Source organism: Lampetra fluviatilis, chromosome 1 (assembly GCF_964198595.1).
Source record: "Lampetra fluviatilis chromosome 1, kcLamFluv1.1, whole genome shotgun sequence".
In the NCBI taxonomy this organism is placed as follows: domain Eukaryota; kingdom Metazoa; phylum Chordata; class Hyperoartia; order Petromyzontiformes; family Petromyzontidae; genus Lampetra; species Lampetra fluviatilis.
Window position 1 is genome coordinate 18,502,221 of NC_136275.1, and position 19,310 is coordinate 18,521,530.

Consider the following 19,310-nt stretch of genomic DNA (forward strand, 5'->3'; position numbering starts at 1 on the left):
GTGTGTGGACGGGCCCAAAATGTGCCCATGACCAACGTGGAGTTCTGCTCCAAGCTAAAGGAACACTTGGATTGGGGAAACACATCTGAGATCTCACTTTAATAAGAGTTGGTGTTGAGGAAGATGCATCACAATATAGCAGTGGCTTTTAACCTTTACTGAAGTCTTGCACTATTTCGGTTCTCAATTGTAAAAAAATGTATAATGTTAATCCATAGGTTTGATTAAACAAAGCAGTTGTTCTTATGTGCCCGGGCTGAAATTGTATTTCGATGATTTACCTTCTAAAACATCTGGCTTGTCTCGCACCCCCATAAAGGGCATCTCGGACCCCTAGGAGATGCGTGCTCCCGAGGTTAAGAAGCACTGCAATATAGGATGATGGCTGATGGACGAGGCTGATGATGGAAGGGCAGCTAAAGAAGGCAACCAGCCCATCCTGCGACTCTTACCCCCCAGCTCTGACCAGGCCCCAACCCCTGTCACCACTTAACCATTCCCACCTGTTCTAACTGTCGCCATAACTACACCATTTTAATAACCCCCTCACTTTATTTCAACCACTACAATTTTATAATGGTTGCAAAGCACATTGGAATAAGGTGCTACAGTGAGGGAAAAAAGTATTTGATCCCCTGCTGATTTTGTACGTTTGCCCAATGACAAAGAAATGATCAGTCTAAAATTTAAATGGTAGGTTTATTTGAACAGTGAGAGACAGAATAACAAATAAATCCAGAAAAACGCATGTCAAAAATGTTATAAATTGATTTGCATTTTAATGAGGGAAATAAGTATTTGACCCCCTCTCAATCAGAAAGATTTCTGGCTCCCAGGTGTCTTATACAGGTAACGAGCTGAGATTAGGAGCACACTCTTAAAGGGAGTGCTCCTAATCTCAGCTTGTTACCTGTACACACAAGCAATCAGATTCCAAACTCTCCACCATGGCCAAGACCAAAGAGCTCTCCAAGGATGTCAGGGACAAGATTGTAGACCTACACAAGGCTGGAATGGGCTACAAGACCATCGCCAAGCAGCTTGGTAAGAAGGTGACAACAGTTGGTGCGATTATTCGCAAATGGAAGAAACACAAAAGAACTGTCAATCTCCCTCGGCCTGGGGCTCCATGCAAGATCTCACCTCGTGGAGTTGCAATGATCATGAGAACGGTGAGGAATCAGCCCAGAACTACACGGGAGGATCTTGTCAATGATCTCAAGGCAGCTGGTACCATAGTCACCAAGAAAACAGTTGTTAACACACTACGCCGTGAAGACTGAAATCCTGCAGCGCCCGCAAGGTCCCCCTGCTCAAGAAAGCACAAACACATGCTCGTCTGAAGTTTTGCCAATGAACATTTGAATGATTCAGAGGACAACTGGGTGAAAGTGTTGTGGTCAGATGAGACCAAAATGGAGCTCTTTGGCATCAACTCAACTCGCCATGTTTGGAGGAGGAATGCTGCCTATGACCCCAAGAACACCATCCCCACCTTAGACCAAAATTCAGACATTTAATTTCTCAGTCAACTGTAGTCTGTCTAAACTGCAGCATACTATAAACACGTTCCTTCGGAGTGGGCAGGTAGGAACTTGGTTGGACAGCGCATTCGTGCACGACAGAAAGCTCGCGGTCACGTGACGCACTTCAACCAATCCGGGAGCGTACATGTTTGGGAGGGGCTATGTACGACACATAATCCCCGGTGGGCAGTGTGGAACTGTTGTTCCTACCTGTATAAAGTACCCCTCCATATCAGTACAGTACCATATCTTGGTGAAAATCAATTCCTGCCAACGGAACACAGGTGGCAATTATCAGACAGATGGCACCCCTAACCTTAAGACTCGGAACCAAATGCAGGCAACCTTTAGGGTTCTCAGGGCTCATTCTCATGACTTCCAAGAGGGTCTTGCCAAGTTTCTGTGTGCTGTTCAGTATAAAATCAATTGAGTAATTTATCCGAAGCGTCACCAATTTTACGTACATTTTTAGTATTTTAAGGTAGTGATATTTACGAATTACTTGAGTTTCTTGTTTTCGTATACATTGATTACTTAAAAAAAAAACATTCCTACCCAAGACCAACAGGGAAATCAGATGCGCCTTTGTGGCCGACTGGAACGCTCTCCTTCCGATATTTGGAAGCAACAGGGAGCTATGCACATCTAAATATAGATTGAAACCCATCGCTCTGGAACTGCTTTTAATGTTTCGTCTGTTGTCCTTCCCCCGCACCTCCAATTAGCACGGTTGGCTACGTACGGTTGCGAAAGAAGTTCAACATACATACGGTACATGTGGGAAATGTGGCTTTAGTGTCTAACTCATTTCTGTCAACCCATACAGTTTACCCGTATTCTTGAACAGGGAAATTGAGTTTTCAGGTTCATACGGTTTACAGCCGTTTCAAAATGGGCCATAAAAAAAAGTTTGTATTTTTGTTTGTGTTTCTCCCATTGTGATGGGACCTTGTAGGGTGACCGTTGAGATGTATAAGGGCACGGGGTGACCAACAAGGTCTGAATTTATCTGTAATAAGGTAGGACACTGATAAGGGGTTGACGTCTCTGCCAACTAAGGGACTCACAGATACAAGCATTGACCCCCGTTGCTTTCATGGCTTTTATGGCTTTATTTTGGTAATTTAAAAAAAAATTGGTTTGGCCATGTTTGTTTGTTGTAGTACGGAGTTAGACTGATGGCCTTAATCTAAGTTGTCTTGTGGTTGTTCTTGTTGTAGTTTGACTTGCATCCCACTGGGATTTTTGCACAGAGCGTTGGTGTTCGGTGTTTTTTCTGCAATATTTTGCTCTCTTTTCTTGGATTTTCTGTTTACACTTAGTCACATAGTCACTTTAAAATGTTTTCTTGTTCATGTTTTTGTTTTTTGTCTGTTGCGGTTGCAACCGATTCAAGAGCCGAATGGCTCACAGGGCTCTATCAAATAAATGAACTTGAAACTTGACCCCCCCTCCTCAGAGATCGAGAGCCGTGTGTGTCGACGTCACCACGTTTCGGCGCGTCGTGCGTGATGACGTCGCAGGGCGCGTCTGACGTCACCTCGTTGCCGGGTCCGGGTTCAGGGGTCACCGCGGTTCTCATTCAAAATCGGCGCCTGGGCGGGAAAAGCAGAGGCGCTAATTGGGGGGGTCTCGAGTTTTGCGAGAAAGAATATTGTCGTTCTATTTCCTTTTACCCCCCCACCACCACCCCCTCACTTTTCAATCCTTCAAGGTGCGGAGGGTCGTACAGAGACGCCATGGAGTTTGCGGGTGAGCTCCGGGGCGATGTTTAAAGTGAGGGTGTATGACTAGGCCCGAGGATTAGGGCCTACGACGAGGAGGCCTCGCGTCGCGCGGAGTTTTAACTCTGTGTAATTGTTAGCTGCGTTGTAGTTTGTCTTGTAGCAACTGGGCGACGACGCCAGGGACCAAGATGATGGTCTCATTCGCAAGAGTGATTTGGGGGCACGAGGCAATTGTTCGTATTATTGTACTCGTAGACTAGGAAATCGTTACCCGAGTGCCATTTTAATGTAACAGCAATAAACTCTTGTCACGCTATTACACGTAAAACAAAATTACACAACATTCTAATACTTTCCTCTTAATGACGAGAAGCTTGTAGGTGAGAAAACTACTTTAAAGCTATAAATGACAAGATGACGGCAACCGTTGACCGGTACACAAAGAACCCCGGGGAGATGCATGCTGTGAATGACGCTACAGAAAGATCAACACGTGGAGCAGAGAACATGCGCTATTCAGAGACACATTGTTAAGAAAAGCAAGTGGGGCATGGGCGCTATCGTCACGATAATGGATGATAGCTAACGTGCGAGACTGACTACTGAGTTGCAGCCAAATGCGGGAAACACGCCTCGGTAGACATTCACTGTAGAGACGGAAGCAATGAAATAATCAGCTCGTGTGCAGGTGCTAAGGCGGAGATGGTGACATCTTGGTAAGGGCTTCATCCAGCAGTGGATTGGTCATGGCTGTTAAGATAAGTGGGCTTGGCCAGTCGGAGAGCCATTGTTGACTTCCAACAGGGTAGTGCACTCAGCCTACCAACCATGAAGCGATGATTGGCTGATTTCACTTCCAGTTTTAGGATTTCTGCCTTTTCCAATTGTGGATACTGCACCACAAACACAAATTATCCCCGTATAGCCTTAACAGACTGCCGGAGCAAGTGCTGTTAGTGAGCAGCTAATGAAGGACAGATGTCACCAGCATATCAGCCGCCACCCAACCTTCCGTAACATCACCCGTTTACCACTAACCATCCACATCTACCACCCTGTTGCCTGTATTTTACCAAATAATATATATTTTTAAACGTCGATATAGAACGACATTTCAACATAAATGTTTAAACATTTAAATGAATAGTTAAAAAAACATTGATATAATACCACACTCCGGGTACAGTACTATTTATCAGCGTTAACTGCGTGTTATCTTCGAGACAATGGACTGCACCAGACCTTGTTGAAACGATGCAGAAGATGTTCGGCCACCTCCATCAGTCAGGAATATTGGGGGTTGCCGTCTAATTGTGACTGCTGTGAATTTGAAGTCGACATCACCAATCAATATCAAATACATTAAAGGAGGTACAAATGGAAAGCATCTTGTAACCCCAGACGCCATCAAATATATTTTTCAACTTAGCATACAAACTTGATTGGAAGCTTTCGTGACTGCAGGAATTACTCTTTGGTTCTTTCGGTAAAGTCACGTAGAAAGAAAATAAATAATAGAATACGACATTTCGATTGCAACACAAGCAATCGTCATCAGGTAGAAAACAAACCTAGTGAACTTAGAAATGCAATACAACACAGAGAGAGTCGGTTAACACGACAGTCAGCACCTTACCTGGTTGATTACGTTCTTCCAAAAATTGCTAAATTTGAGAGAAACTAAACACAGACACACACAGACAAACACACAAGCAGAGAGACAACACAGTGACACAGTGACACAGAGAGAGAGACACAACATGTGTCATCAGGTACAACATGTGTGTCTCTGTGTTGTCTCTCTGCTTGTATGTTTGTCTGTGTGTATCTGTGTTTAGTTTCTCTCAAATTTAGCAATTTTTGGAAGAACGTAATCAACCAGGTAAGGTGCTGACTGTCGTGTTAACCGACTTTACCAAAAGAACCAAAGAGTACTTAGCATACAGTTATAAACACGTCCATTGTTTTCCATATGACATACGAAAGAAAGACCACTTATTACCCACCCTGACCACCAATATCCATGCTTCAATCGCTCTCAATTTGCACGTGCAGGAGCAGAACCGATGACACTGGGCTCCCCCACGTCTCCCAAGACCGTGGTGGGAACACAGTTCCTGCCAGGCTTCCTCCTGGGGGACCTCCCGTCCCCAGCCACTGGGCAGCCGCGCTCGCACCACACCCCCACCACCGGCCTGGAGTTGCGCTCCTCTCCCTTCACAGGTACATACGGAGGATGGCATGCTACAACAGCAGAGGATTTACACAGCTTTCTGAAGCCAGGATCTCGGTGGAGCCAGCTCAGCGCTGTGATCTACAAATACCCGGCCACTTTCAGTAGACTGCATTTTGATGCCATGGTGGCGAGATGCTAATTCACTCGCCTGGTATGCAGGAGGTCGTGGGTTCGATACCGACCGTGATGCCTGTTTATTTGGAGTTTGCATATTCTCCCTTTGGTCGTGTGGATTTTTCTCCAGGTCCTCCAGGATTACCCTCCACATTTAGAAATGTGCGTTTAAGAGTATTTGGCTGCGAGACATCTGCACATGATTCGTCAAGTTATCATTTGTGGCCAGGTCGCTTCTGAAAAAGAGCTATATAGCTCAGTGGGCCTTACCTGGTGAAATAAAAATAGTTTAGTAAATATGTACTGGGAGCGATGCACATGAATCGGCCGCTGATTCTCTTGTTCTGTTCACAGGTCGCTCCACCCCACAAGCAGCTCTGCCTGTGACTAAGGACAAGAGTGGTGCCCCTCCTGTGCGCAGCCTCTACGATGACGTGCAGCCCTCGCCCCTGCAGGCTCGCACCAGGGTACGGGCACATCACTCTGCGTGCGATAAAGTATGCTATGAACACGCCCTTCAGTTCGTAACATAGCCTTTAGAAAGTGGTATGGAAGGAAAATGCAGTATGACCTACTCAGAGGAACTGCATACAACAACGACAGTGTGGATTCATATATATTCAATCGTTTCTCAAGTCCCTCGACAGAAATACTCAAATTAGAAACACTGTCGTGAAAACTAGTTTTAGTTTTGAAATGGAAATAACACTTTTTCCGTAGTACCTGTATCTAGCCACTGAACACAGTGCAAGCACCAACTAACGTTATAAGGGTTTACTATATCCATTGCTTTCACATGTAATACCACTTTCTTTTGTTACTTGGACAACAATTTGTTTTCTCAAAAAATAAATGACAAACTAAAATTTTTTATTATCACAAATTATGTTCCAAAGATTTTAAGTATTTTCTTAGTTGGAAACGAGATTTTGAATTATTAGATTTTATTTATCTTCAAAAGTATAGGAAATGGGTGTTATAAGTTAAAATCTATATTAACCGTACGCTTAATACAACTCCTTTGGCATTATTCCAGTCCTGTGTATATTTCGGCATCGAGTTAGGCATGTGTCTTGAGCTACCGCCTGTGGGATAAAGAATTTGTACAAAAAAGTCCACACAAGCTGTGTTTTACTTTGCAGATAAACACTTCGCTGCATCACACGCCGCTCTCTGGCAGTGTGGTCAGGACTCCGGGCTCCAACAAGACAGCTCTCGGTCTGAAAAAGTCACACTTGCAATTCACGCGAGGGCCATGTATAATTTATTTAAATCCTGACTGGGAACACTTGTTATTTTCAAGCTGTGAGAGATAGCTGACAATAACTCATGTTTCTCTTACATCGTTTATTTTCTTTAGCTGCTGCGGGAGTTCAGCAACGCGAAAACTGCGTGTTTAGCAAAAATACAATGTGCTAAAATACATGGCAAATAAATGAAAACAAAATACTTTTCTTGAGCATGGATTATTTTGATGTGGATGCAATGTGAATCAACAAATAAACTCGTAATTTTCTCTCCAGCACAAACACACATCTACTGTACATTGTCCATTTAATTAAATGCGTCTTAAACTGAACATTGCTGAGAGGCCGCTGAATGGCTCAAGGCAATTTGGCTGTATTTTTGTATTTAATATCATCTGTTGTTTGTCTTGCCCACGTGCAATCGCTGTATATATAAAATGTCTCTTACTGGATTCCACATTGATTGCTTTGCATAAGGGCAAGTAGAAATCCCCCGTTGCCATGTTTTGGTTGTTGCTGCACAGGTTCAAGCAGCCTCTTCAGTCCTGGAACAGTGCCCTTGTCACAGCCGCGCGCAACACCACCTTCGCCAGCCCAGCTGGATCCGTTCTACACACAGGGCGAGAGTCTGGTCTCCAGCGACACACTGGACCACACCTGGGTTACCGTCTTTGGGTGCGTCTTGCCTGCTCTGCCTCATATGGGCACCTCGGTGGCGAGATGTAACTACCTCGCCTGATATGCATGAGGTCGTGGGTTCGATCCTGACCCTCACACCTGTATATTTGGAGTTTGCATGTTCTCCCCGCGGTCATGTGGATTTTTCTCCCGGTCCTCCAGTTTTTCCCTCCATATTTAGAAACGTGTTTTAAAGCCTTTGGTTGCAATACATTTCCAGATGATAAGCCACTTCGTTGAGCTATCAGTTGTGGCCAGGTCACTTCTGAAAAATAAAGCTACATAGCTCAGTTGGCCTTACCAGGTAAAATAAAAAGGTTAGTTTATTAATATGTGGACCATTGTTAGAGCTCACACTCTCGAAGGGTTTACATCTGCACGTTCACGGATGTATCGTAACCAAACTTAAATTGGTCTAAGTGGGCTTTGACAGGACACGTCGCTGTAAGGGATGATGGCCATTGGGCGAATGTCAGCCACCGAGGAGATGGGTCGATTGAAATCAGCTCATGCGTTGGTGCTGGGTGCATTGTTATGCAGGACCAATGTTGGTGACAGCTTCTTAACGAGGCCTTTGTTTATTGGTAGATGGCGCCCTTAGAATGTGTGGCCTTGTTTCTTGTTGCTTTTTTTTGGTAGAGAACACCTATGGCAACATTACAACTGATACGTGGTCACTGAGGCTTTGACTTAAGCACGTGCTGTTTTCTCTTCACAGGTTCCCACCTGCATCTGCCTCTTACATTCTCATGCAGTTTGCTCAGTATGGGAACATCCTCAAGCATGTGGTGAGTTGATTTAAGTGATTGTTCACTCCCAACCCTATTTCTAGTGATGTTGGTTGCCAACTCTGTGATCCCAGCCTGAGGAGCCAATTTATTGCTTATGGTGATGTTTGCCACTTTTCAACTTAATACGTTGGTTCGTCATTTGGATGACTAGTTTATATTTCTCTGGATTTCAGCTAGCTGACGTCGAGAGAAATTAGCAAGGTAGGACTGCAGCCAGACGGGGCAGGCACCAGCTATCACCCACAGACAACAACTAACAGAGATTAACAGCCGCTAGATGGAGAATCTGCAGCTGAAGGGAATGCACAGCAGTCCTTTCAGATAACGTGTCCTTTTTAGATATTATTTTGCTGCAGCCAATACAGTCTGTTAAGTTTTATATTTCTCCATAACAGCATTTTACCTAATCAAGCAACACCCCAGAAGCATGTGGTTAATGGGAGTCGTGTGAACGTATGCAGATGTCGAGCAGCGGGAACTGGATGCACATTCAGTACCAGTCGACCCTACAGGCGCGGAAGGCACTAAGCAAAGACGGCAAGGTCTTTGGGGAATGCATCATGGTGGGAGTGAAGCCGTGCATAGAGAAGGTACGGCGGAGTGCGGCATCTTGAGTGTCAATGGCAGTCGCGTGTTTTATTGTTCCTATGCTAGGTGTGGCTTTAGCCAGTTATTCAGTGGCCTTTAGCAAGCCGTAATGCAATTTGACGCCAGTATTTTACACCTCAGCAACTGTTTTCGCTGTGGTTGTCCCCACCTGATGAAGGACGCTTGTGTTGCGCCCGAAACGTGATTTAATTTATTTTTTATTTTATTTTCACCTACGTGATTTTCACCTACGTGACTTTACCGAAAGAACCAAAGAGTATGGATCCTTGCAGTCATGAAAACTTCTAATCTAGAAGTATTTGATCGTTTCACATTTAATACGAACGTATTTGTTTAGTATTGCTTTTGGATGATTGAAGATTTTGTCTTACTCAATAGCTACTAATGGATAAAATATTAATATGTCAATTAAAAAATTGGTCATCGGAATTTTCTTAAATGTAATTATCATTAGGGTCCATGATGTCAAGTGCACGTTCTAACTCTAATTCTCTACTCTCTCTGTGGCCTCTGTTTGTCTCTTAAGAAGAAGGGCCATTGCCAATTATATTTTTTCTTTTAAAGGCAATGCGTTGCATTCTCTTGAGATGATTCTGATTATCGTTCACGACCAATAACAGTGGCGATTATTTGAACTAGTCTTGGGCCTCCCCTAGGTCGACCTGGTATGGTGTGTAAACATCAGACTTGAAAGACAAAGGTGGCCGAGCATGGTGTTGGCCAGCCACCCTCTGGTGTGCCACAGTGCCGGCCTTCATAGCTGCCTCGCTAACAGCACTTGCCCCAACAGTGTGTTTGAAGGCTATGTGGGGGAGGATCTTTGTTGTTGTGTGCTCGGACACTGTATGCGTTGGGTGTCTCAGAACGTGATGGAGAATGGAGAGGCACACGGCTACCCGCCTCTCTCGGGCTTCACCACCCCCGTGCAACCCCACGCAGCCACCCCCGTCCCCATCGCGTCTACGACACCGCGGCCCTCCACCATGCGTCCCATGACCGGGCGAATCACCACGAACGACCTGCAGGTGACGCCGCAAGTGCACGAACACGTGGGAGTTGCACAACATGCTCTTGGTGTCCAATATGGTTGGGCTCGTTGGAATGCTTCTTCAGGCTGTGGCAAGTGAAAGTATGTCTGTGGCACACATTCCTTAGGTAGGTTTTAAAAAAAAATCTTTGTTTACAGCTGTGTCTGTTTCCCCCCTGTATTTTACATTTCCTCCAGCCCAAGTCTCACATGCAAAGCCGATTTATTGTCACTATGGGATCATTTATTGTGAATGTGTTGGAGAAATACTCGAGCAGTAATGCATGCCTGCTTTGCATATTTTTTACTTTATTTATAGCGTGTTGTTCGTGCACATTAACATTTCAAGAATTTTTTTTTATTTTAAAGAACGACAAATAAAAATCTATTTAGGAATATTTTTTTCTGATTGCTTTTAAGCTGCTCCGTTTTTACACGGTAGCCCGCTCTTGTGAATACTCCAATTGTGAAATTATTTTTGAGCTTCAGTTTACAGATCCGTCATCGTTAATAATGTATTGTCTATGGAATCCCCTGATCGGCTGTACATGGGCTAGTTTTTGTTGCTTTGAGCTGGAGATGTAACAGGTTTAACGTGAACGTCTTTCGTGTGCTTTGTTGCTGCACAGGTGGTGAACGACAAGCAGGTGCTCAGCAAGGATGATGGCATTCTCTCCAAGGCACTGGAGTATGTCTTTGGCTGGTGACCCTTGACCTTTCGGTAGCCAAAACTGCAGCCGTGGTTCACATTCATTTTAAAAACATGAACAGACGCGCCGCGCACGCACACACACAAACGTACAACTACATACACAGACATCGATGTTGACACTGGTCCGCTTGAGGAGGGAATCCGACCTTCATAGCTATCATGAGCTGGATTAATTGAGTTACATGCAATGAGACTGAACTTCCCAAATGCTTGGACCCATGTTGTAACAAAGCCTGTGTGTTTTTTACTATTACACTGTACTCCCAATATAAATTTTGCAAAACTAAATAACTGTTACTGGAGCTCCATGCTGCTGGAGGGTTATGGGGGGAGGGGTTCAGAAATGTTGTGAAAGGCTTGTTAAGATTGTCCCAAAATGAAGTCCCGTCGAGCATCTTGATTCCTGCTTATTATCATTGCAATTTCTATTTTTCTGTCCCTATTTACAAAAATGGACAAGAGGTCGCACACAACCCCGAGTTTATCGTTGAGCAGATAACAACTGCTGCCTCTGCAAAGTTGGATGGACATGCGTGTGCCGGTGGGTGTATTAATCGGTGTTTTCGTCCAGACAAAGCGGACACGGGAGGAAGTGAAAACCTTACTATCTGCTCACCCACTGGTGCATATGGGTGGGCGGTTGCAGCTGCATTTATTTGGTTGTCAAGAACCAAAATGTAGGTTAATTTTCATCGTTATTGGCCACTATCATTGCCATTGTAAGTGAAAGCCACACGCATGTTGTTTGCCTGAGAAAGGGACATAACGATGATTGAGGCAGGCCAGGCGCAATTATGGGATGCTCTTAAGATCACCGGGCGACAATAGTCGTAATTGGCTGCGTACATAACTTTTTTTATATGGTAATGTTATTGACAAGCCTGTTTTGTGACATGGATTTGAATTATAAGTGGAATTCTCTCAGAAATCGAATAGAAACCACACTAAGTATACGTTGGTTCGAGAAAGCATCCCGTACATGTGTAATTGTAAAATTGTATTTTTGCAACACAGAAAAAATATAACACCTCTCTATTAGTCAAGTTTATTGGCTTCTCTCTGTTCCTATAAGTTTGCTTTAGGCCAGTGTCACTTAGGCCACTGAATTGTTCACTCATCTTGAGCTTTGTCTCCCAATTTCTCGGTATTTGTTTCGACTTCAGAAAAGTGTCTCCAGTGTGCCTTGTCTAAACCATTTCTCAAAGACCTATTCCGACATCCGTCTGTTACAACTGAAATCACTGCTGGACACTCGCTTTAGCAGTGTTGTTACAGCTTTGGAATCCAGTTTATAGAGGCAGCAGTTATTGTTCTTGTGACCGCCAGAATTCGAATATTTGAAACCACTGCTGATTTCTCGAGGCTTGTGCCGCTGAAACAAAACTTTGAGCTTCATCTCGGTCCCATTGTCTTTGGGCTGCTCGGGGAGAAAAGAAATCTTATTTTAATTACTACAGAGAACACTTACAGCCTTTGTTATGCCATACAGCTTGTGACAACTCATTCTATCCGCTTGGGTTAACTACTCGAAAGCAACACTTCCCCTAAGCTGCATTAAAGTAATGGGAGTTTTAAAAAACATCTTATAATAGATATTGTGAAAGAAGCCGATGGATGGTAACAAAACTACGCTCCCACTTATGGTGTACCGCCTTATCTCCGCTTATGTGCAGCGGCAAATGTTGCCGTGTCGCGTTGGATACCAGGGAGTGTTTTTCCATGCTGGAGGATGTGGGTCTGATGCGGTACAACAGCAGAGCTGTCGGTTGAATGTTTCTATACCTAATTCGGGGCAATCTTTTCTATGTTTTTATGCCTTTGTGAGTGCTAACAAACGGTTGTTTAAATCGACATCTTCAGCTCGACAGTATGCATGTTTGTGTAAATACAATTATGTTATTAAGCTTTAAGCATGCCCAACAACCACACTCACAGCTGGCATTCTGCAGGCAGCTGTGGATGGGGATGTCCTGCGCGTGCTTTCAAGAGCATTTCTTTTCTCACAAACGCCATTACCTCCGTTGAGAATGAACCATGTGAATATAACTTTAGGTTTATAATCAAAATGGCCTGTTTTAAAATTCATACTTAGTAAAATATGGGGGGGGGGAGTTTGAATCTTGGAAAAACATGAATTAAAAACCATGCATGAGTGAATTTTTTATTTGTTAATTCAATTTAATAGTGACATTGGATTGGTAATATGGCACATGGATGGAAAAAACCCGATTTTTCCAGCGGCAGGCATCGGGTTTTTTCTTTAATACAATTAAAAACCCGATTTTGGGGAATTAACACCTGGTTTTATGAATACGAAACTGATAGGCTTAGGCTGCTTCCTCGTCGGTGCTGCTATCGTGCTCGGGGCCGTCGGGCACGGGGTAGTCGTAGAATGCGGCGGGCAGGTTGGTCTTGATGAACACGAGCTTATCCACAATCGTGGGCGCCAGTGAGTTCCTTAGCTTGGAATGGATGAAGCCCATCGTTGAGAAGTGCGGTTTTGCAATTAGAACCAATTAAACCGGATTTCTCCCAATCTCAGATCGGGTTTAATATAAAAAGACAATTAAACCCGATTGTAAAAAACCCGACTGTGCCACCCTTGATATGGCATGGGTAGGTAGACATTGCTCTGTAGATGGACATCATGTTAGATGGTTCTCATGCTATTTTTCTGGACAAACCAGATTAATACTGCTGCACATCCTCCCCATGCAATAGAGATGTGTGGTTTCTAAGTGAACATTCACGATCCCGTTATTTTACAAAGGCTATTTGATCAATTGGAAGCATAATTAATCGTGTGTCTACAAACTGACACACATGCTAAAGCAGCGCCGATTCATCTACCAGTGACTGAGCATCCAACGTTGACGGGGATTTACAGGAATACGTTTACATTTAACTGTGATGCTGCCAACCACCTGTGTTTCTGTTGTAATCGCCGAAGTGTTTACGTCAACATCGGAACATTGTCTCGACTTGGCATAGATGGGCCGAGAGAATTGATTGTAATGCTTTCATCCTTACCGTCCCCACTGTACATTTGGTCAGATTTTGCTGAAGGGGTGGGAGTTTTTAACTGCACAATGTATATTTATGTTACGTCAACATTAAAGATTGATTGACTTCAGTTGGTGGTGATTACTTTTGGGATTTATTGTGTGGGTTTTATACAGCTGTGCGTTTTTAGGGCTTAATCAGTGTTTGCATTTGTGCTTGAGACCTAACGTTTACCTTTAACGTGATCCATGGCAGTCACGTGTGGAGTAGGCAGAACCGGCACACACGCATAATAAGTAATGGCCAGATATTTAATCTTTCGTAAGCACTTCATGCCTTAAATTCTTAGGTTTGTAAATTGTGTATTTGGTCTAACAGAACTTTGCCGCTATTACAAAGTATATTTCACGTGAGAGACCTGGACATTTATCAACTATTCTACAAATTATAATTGATCTGATTTACTTGAAATGGGAACATGCAGAGAATAGTTGTTTTCTTTTTTCAAGTCATGTGTGAATTGACATTCTTTTTAAATCCTTTATATTAAGTTCGCTTGCTTGCTTACGACCGTGCAAATCTTTCGGTCGTTTTTTAACCCACTTCCCGGGATCCAATCGAGCTGACATTTTCCACACAGACTCGTTGTGCGTGACAATTAATGTTCGTGAAATTTTTTTTCCAAAATTGTACACTTTTTAGGTAAAAAAAAAAAATTCATATTTAATTTAAAATACCAATGTGATAAAATGAAACTCTTACTCAAGAAAAACAGAAATGAATAATAAAATAAAACCGATGCCACGCATATAAAGGCTTTATAGTGAAAAACTTTGTTTTTACGGGTTCATTTTTCAACTTGCTCTGCTCTGTAATAGCCGTTGTCAATAATGGATTTACAGGTACTTGTGGGATGACAGTTATAAACGCACTCTGTTTTTGCAGTGTCAGCGCAAGGCCTCTGGGACACGCCATGGGTGAAAAAAACCCGATTTTTCCAGCAGCAGGCATCGGGTTTTTTTCTTTAATACAATTAAACCTGATTTCGGGGAATTAAAACCTGGTTTAATGAATACGAAACTGATCCAAGGCTTAGGCTGCTTCCTCGTCGGTGCTGCTATCGTACTCGGGGCCGTCGGGCACGGGGTAGTCGTAGAATGCGGCGGGCAGGTTGGTCGTGATGAACACGAGCTTCTCCACAATCGTGGGCGCCAGTGAGTTCCTTAGCTTGGAATGGATGAAGCCCATCGTTGAGAAGTGCGGTTCTGCAATTAAAACCAATTTAACCGGATTTCTCCCAATCTCAGATGATCGGGTTTAATTTAAAAAGACAATTGAATCCGATTGTAAAAAAACCCGACTGTGCCACCCTTGGGACACGCGATTAATAATCTCAAAGCTGCGCAGTAACATCATCCATGATCAATCCGGTGATGATACCGCCCAGCTGCTGCACGGGTGCACGGTTCGAATTTTGCGGCCACCCTGGTTACTTCTGCGGTGTGTAATAACCATTCAACAAAACAAAAACATGCCACCCGTTTCACAGTGGACGTTAAAGATGCCGTGGCGTAATTCGCAAGAGTAGGCCACTGCTGGTGCCATGGTCCATATTCGAAAATTACCTGCAAATTCTTATTTGAATCTACGCCACGGCAATTATCGCCCCTTGTTGCCAAAACTTGACAGGATCCACCCCCCACCTTGAAAAAGACGTGGTGAGGCTTTCTTGGCAAAACAAGCGTTATAATAACGAATCTACTGCTTACTGTTGTGTGACTCAAACTCGGGTCGCCGGGTTCATAGCGCAGTGCGCGCTAACCACTGCGCCACCGCTCTCCACACACTTCACACGATACCTCGTGAAAGACCCTACGCAGGAGATCTTTCGGCTTTGATATTCCACGAAGCTCATGGTCCACCCTAAATCGCATCCGCACAGACTATGGCGGATGCGGAAACATGATGCACAAATGGGAAATAAAATAAAAACTCTGCAGTATGTGACTGTGTTCATCCAGAGCAGACCGTATACAACATATAACAGTTCAATGCCAGAGCCACAAATACGAAGAAGACAGCGATGATGCAACTCTGCTGCTCCAGGCAGCGGTTTTCTGGGCTCCACCACCTGAATGAGAAATTGTAGTCGTTGCACTGCATCTACATCGGCCATACGAAAGAAGAAGTCGAGGATTGCACACATCCTGCAAAAGCCTTCAAGCACGAACTCAAAAGAAGAAGTGCTCACGTCAACGACCGCGCGCGCCTGTGCCTCGTTTTAAACGAGACACCTTGAAGCTAGGAGATGAGTAACCACTGTCCATAGTTCCAACCCCCCTCTTGTGTTGCTGCTTTACAAGGCTCTGACTGCGGTTTGACCCATGCGTTGTGCCCGGAATGTCTCTTCACAGGCAACACGACCGAGAGACAGAAACACAAATTTATACTGGTAGGAACCTCTTGGTTACACCAGCCCACAGGGGATTATTGTGTCCGTCCGTCCGTCGTGCAGGGAGGGGCTGGGTAGGGAGGGAGGGGCTGGGTGGGGAGGGTGGGGAGGGGCTGGGTGTGGAGGGAAGGGTGGGGAGGGGCTGGTTGGGGAGGGTGGGGAGGGGCTGGGTGGGGAGGGTGGGGAGGGGCTGGGTGGGGAGGGTGGGGAGGGGCTGGGTGTGGAGGGGCTGGGTGGGGAGAGGCTGGGTGGGGAGGGTGGGGCTGGGTGGGGAGAGGCTGGTCACATCGTGGTGCCCTTGTAAAACTCAACGTTTAACCTACTCACGCCGGCTTGTGCCCGCCCTCAGTCGGGCATATTTGCGGAATACACCACGCCGCCGTTGACCCTGGCCATTGACAGAGCCATCCAACGTTCCTACCAGCTCCCTCCGCAGGAATGTGTTTGGCCCATTATCCCCTAATCATGACCCCCCCACACCTACCTCCGCTGAAATTGAGGGGTTCGGCACAAATCGCATTTTCTGAGTAGATAATTCTTCTAGAGTTCTGTGGTGTGTGTATTGTGGGGGGTTATACTATGCTGTGGTGAGCGCGCTGTGCTACGAGCCCGGCGACCCGAGTTCGATTTGCGCTCACGGTCAACACCAGTGACGGTTATCTGAACCGGTCCTGAGCCCCACCCCCTAGGTCGACTCAGCCTCAACTCAGTAACCTGATGCGATGCGTAAACATTCGCCACGAGGGAAAAGACAAAGGCGTTCGGACGTGGTTCTGTCCAGCCCCACCCCTTCGTGTGCCGTGCCAAGCCTTCATAGGGCGGCGCTCTCCACGCTCACCCAAGGAGAGTATTTCTCAAGGCTATCCGGGGGGGATCTTCGTCTTTTGTGTGGTCCCCGTGTGTGGTGTGAGACAAAACTGAAAACCCGTTCCTCCGCACGGCGTGGGGCTCGGCGTGATTGGCGAAGTGGCCGAGTGCAGGAGGAGATGGTGACGACCAGGGTGAGGGTGTGTGGGGGGTGGTGGCTGGATGAATGGATGGAGGTGGTGGTGGTGGGGGCGGGCGATGGGGAGGGACCGTGAGTCGGAGCGCAGGTGAAGAAGCCCCGACGCTGATCCAGTTATCGCAGCGGCCGTGACGAGGAGGAGGAGGGTCCCAAGGGCGGCAATCAACGAGAGAGCACTCGGGGAAGACGGCACAGCCGAGCGAACGGCGGGGTGGTGGGGGAAGGTGGGTAGACGGGCAGCAAAGGCGTCCATGTGACGGCGCGCAGGTGACGTGAACGCGCGAGAGAAGCCTGTACGAGAGAGAGAGAGCTCAAAGGTGAGAGCGCAAAGTTGAGAAGGCTGCAGGTCGGGTGTACAGGTGTTTAGCGCGCAGGTAAAGTGTACGGGTGAAAACACACAGGGTGGAATGTACAGGTGAGGACAGGGTGTGATGTACAGGTGAGAATACACAGAATGTACAGGTGAGAACACACATGGTGGCATGTACAGGTGAGAATATACAGGGTCGCATGTACAGGTGAGAATACACAGAATGTACAGGTGAGAACACACAGGGTGTAGATGAGAACACACAGGGTGTACAGGTGAGAATACACATGGGCTCACGTACAGGTGAGAATACACAGGTGGAGTGTACAGGTAAAAGAACACATGGTGCATTGTACAAGTAAAAACACAGGTTCGAGTGTACAAATCAAAAAAACACAGGGTGGAATGTACGGGTGAGAACACAGGGTGTACAGGTGAGAATACACAGGTAGAGTGTACAGGTGAGAACACACAGGATGTAAAGGTGAGAACACACATGGGCTCACGTACAGGTGAGAATACACAGGTGGAGTGTATAGGTAAAAGTACACATGGTGCATTGTACAAGTAAAAACACAGGTTCGAGTGTACAGATGAAAAAAACACACAGGTTGGAATGTACGGGTGAGAATACACAGATAAGAACCCGCATGTCAAATCAAGCATCGGCCCAGCGTTAGTTGTAGGGTTGCAGTTCCTGGCAGATGTATTCGATCACTGAACATATGAGTGGGTGTGTGTTTGAGTGAGCGTAGTGCTGTCTCAGCGGTTTGCATTTCGTATGCACACCATGCATTGGTTAAGTTGTTGTGAGTTCAGTTCGTCGCCACTTGGAGGAAGGAGGCAAGCAGTGAGCTCAGTGCAGACGCCACAAGCTATAGCCGCTGCACACGCAGCCCAGGGTCAACACAGACTCTACTGGAGCCACACACAGGCTACTTTATACACTAGTCATTCTGTACAAACAATCGCAACCCAGGCTATGTCGTAGAGGAGCTGCCGGGCTACTGATGCCAATCATGGGCGACCTTCTCTCCGCACTGGCTTGATACAGATGCAGAACCAGATCCAGCCCAGGTACTGAATTCCAGTTCAAGACTCGGTGCTGGAGGGGGAAGTAACCAGTTGAAGAGCGGGTGCTGGAAAGACGGACCAGGTTCCGGACCATTTTGGGAGATAAAGCGACCAGGGGCGGTCCCGTCATGCGCACCGCAAACTCCTTACCACATCCTGCAGGTAATGCAAGAACCTCGATGTGGATGGATTTTGACTTTAAACTTTCGTGACTGCGGGAATTAATATTCTTGGTTCTTTCGGTAAAGTCACGTAGATAGAAAAGTATTATTTTCTATTTATTATTTAACTGTAAAATTATTTTTTCTTTTTGTAGTTTATTTTCTACGTGACTTTACCGAAAGAACCAAGAATATCGATGTTGGATGAGTTTTGAGTTCATCGTTTTGTGGAAAAGCTAAGTAAACTCTGTGACAGAGTCATTTGAGTTCTTGGTGGAAGTGCACTTGCTTGTGAAGTTTTAACGAATTCCAAAGTGCTCGTTTGATTACCAGACAAGGCGGGACCATATTCGCGGTTGCGAACGTACAACTGTAATTACATAACGATCTACTTTACTGTACGGTGATGCGTGCCCATCCATGCCTCGAGTCTTTCAGTCACAGCCCACGAATCTGACCTCGATATTAGGAAACATTTGACAGCGCTTTTGTCAATCCACTATTGGATGAAATGCATTACCCAAGGCCAGGCAAGACCTGTTCTAACTTCTAATGTCACTCGCCGCTGCTGCCACTGAGCCGTGGTCTGGAGTTAAACTCGGGATGGCGGGTTCACGGCGCTGTTGTTTGACCAGGA

The 19,310-nt window shown here is 45.5% G+C and overlaps 2 protein-coding genes across 6 annotated transcripts in view; both read left to right on the forward strand.

The window, feature by feature from the left end:
- The first annotated feature begins 3,112 nt into the window (after positions 1–3,112).
- NUP35 (nucleoporin 35) lies at positions 3,113–13,800 on the forward strand. Its single transcript, XM_078858346.1, has 9 exons — positions 3,113–3,278; positions 5,309–5,476; positions 5,958–6,070; positions 6,746–6,821; positions 7,375–7,525; positions 8,247–8,316; positions 8,781–8,909; positions 9,792–9,953; positions 10,585–13,800. Exons 1-9 carry the CDS (start codon positions 3,266–3,268, stop codon positions 10,660–10,662), a joined length of 960 nt encoding a protein of 319 aa, XP_078714472.1. The 5' UTR covers positions 3,113–3,265; the 3' UTR covers positions 10,663–13,800.
- Positions 13,801–17,239: 3,439 nt separating this feature from the next.
- Positions 17,240–19,310, forward strand: part of LOC144936275 (uncharacterized) — a 35,442-nt gene continuing 33,371 nt past the window's right edge. For 2 of the 5 annotated variants that reach the window (XM_078863658.1, XM_078863385.1), the window contains exon 1: positions 18,285–18,674. In XM_078863658.1, coding sequence (XP_078719784.1) covers positions 18,641–18,674 — 34 coding nt within the window. In that variant the 5' untranslated portion in view covers positions 18,285–18,640. The other 3 variants (XM_078863484.1, XM_078863429.1, XM_078863565.1) reach the window with 3 other exon arrangements.